General features: G+C 43.5%; 1 protein-coding gene across 1 annotated transcript; it reads right to left on the bottom strand.

The window, feature by feature from the left end:
• Positions 1–54: 54 nt before the first annotated feature.
• On the bottom strand, positions 55–255 carry T265_16299 (hypothetical protein; the record flags this gene model as incomplete). The annotated part of the gene is made up of 1 exon (XM_009179901.1): positions 55–255. A coding segment is annotated over one exon (201 nt), but the record flags the coding sequence as incomplete, so codon positions are not given.
• Between the last annotated feature and the right edge of the window lie 205 nt (positions 256–460).

Genomic DNA, 460 nt, shown 5'->3' with positions numbered 1-460 from the left:
AGAGCCAAGTTTGTGTCCACCCCATTAGGGGTATAAGGAATTCTACCACTTACCAGAAAGAGCTTCTCCGCGCTGCAAAACATCGTCTATGTTCTGAACCATTATCCGCTGGACATCTTGTAGGGCCACATTTAGTTGATTCATGTTGGAGGATCTGGTGTCTGTGTAAGTCTTCTGGGTTTGGTGGATGAAGCGATCTTTGAGGGAGAAATAGGAGTTGGAAGCTGTTAAGGGACCTCCGTCTAAGAATGCCATTTGGTAACGAAATGTGTACGGTAGGATAGATCACAACGAAATTTTACGTCAATTATCAATGTGAGATGATCCCTTTGGAAGTGTTTTCAGAAATACCATAAGTTCTCATCAAGCGAGCGGAAGTTTCAGAGCGTAACAAGAAATCGCCCGGTACAGATACTTGTCCAATAATACCTGAGAGAATCGTGCCTTCTGACATAATCAG

This window comes from Opisthorchis viverrini, assembly GCF_000715545.1.
Source record: "Opisthorchis viverrini unplaced genomic scaffold scaffold23936, whole genome shotgun sequence".
NCBI classification, from domain to species: Eukaryota; Metazoa; Platyhelminthes; class Trematoda; order Opisthorchiida; family Opisthorchiidae; genus Opisthorchis; species Opisthorchis viverrini.
This window is presented reverse-complemented; position numbering and strand designations above follow the sequence as displayed.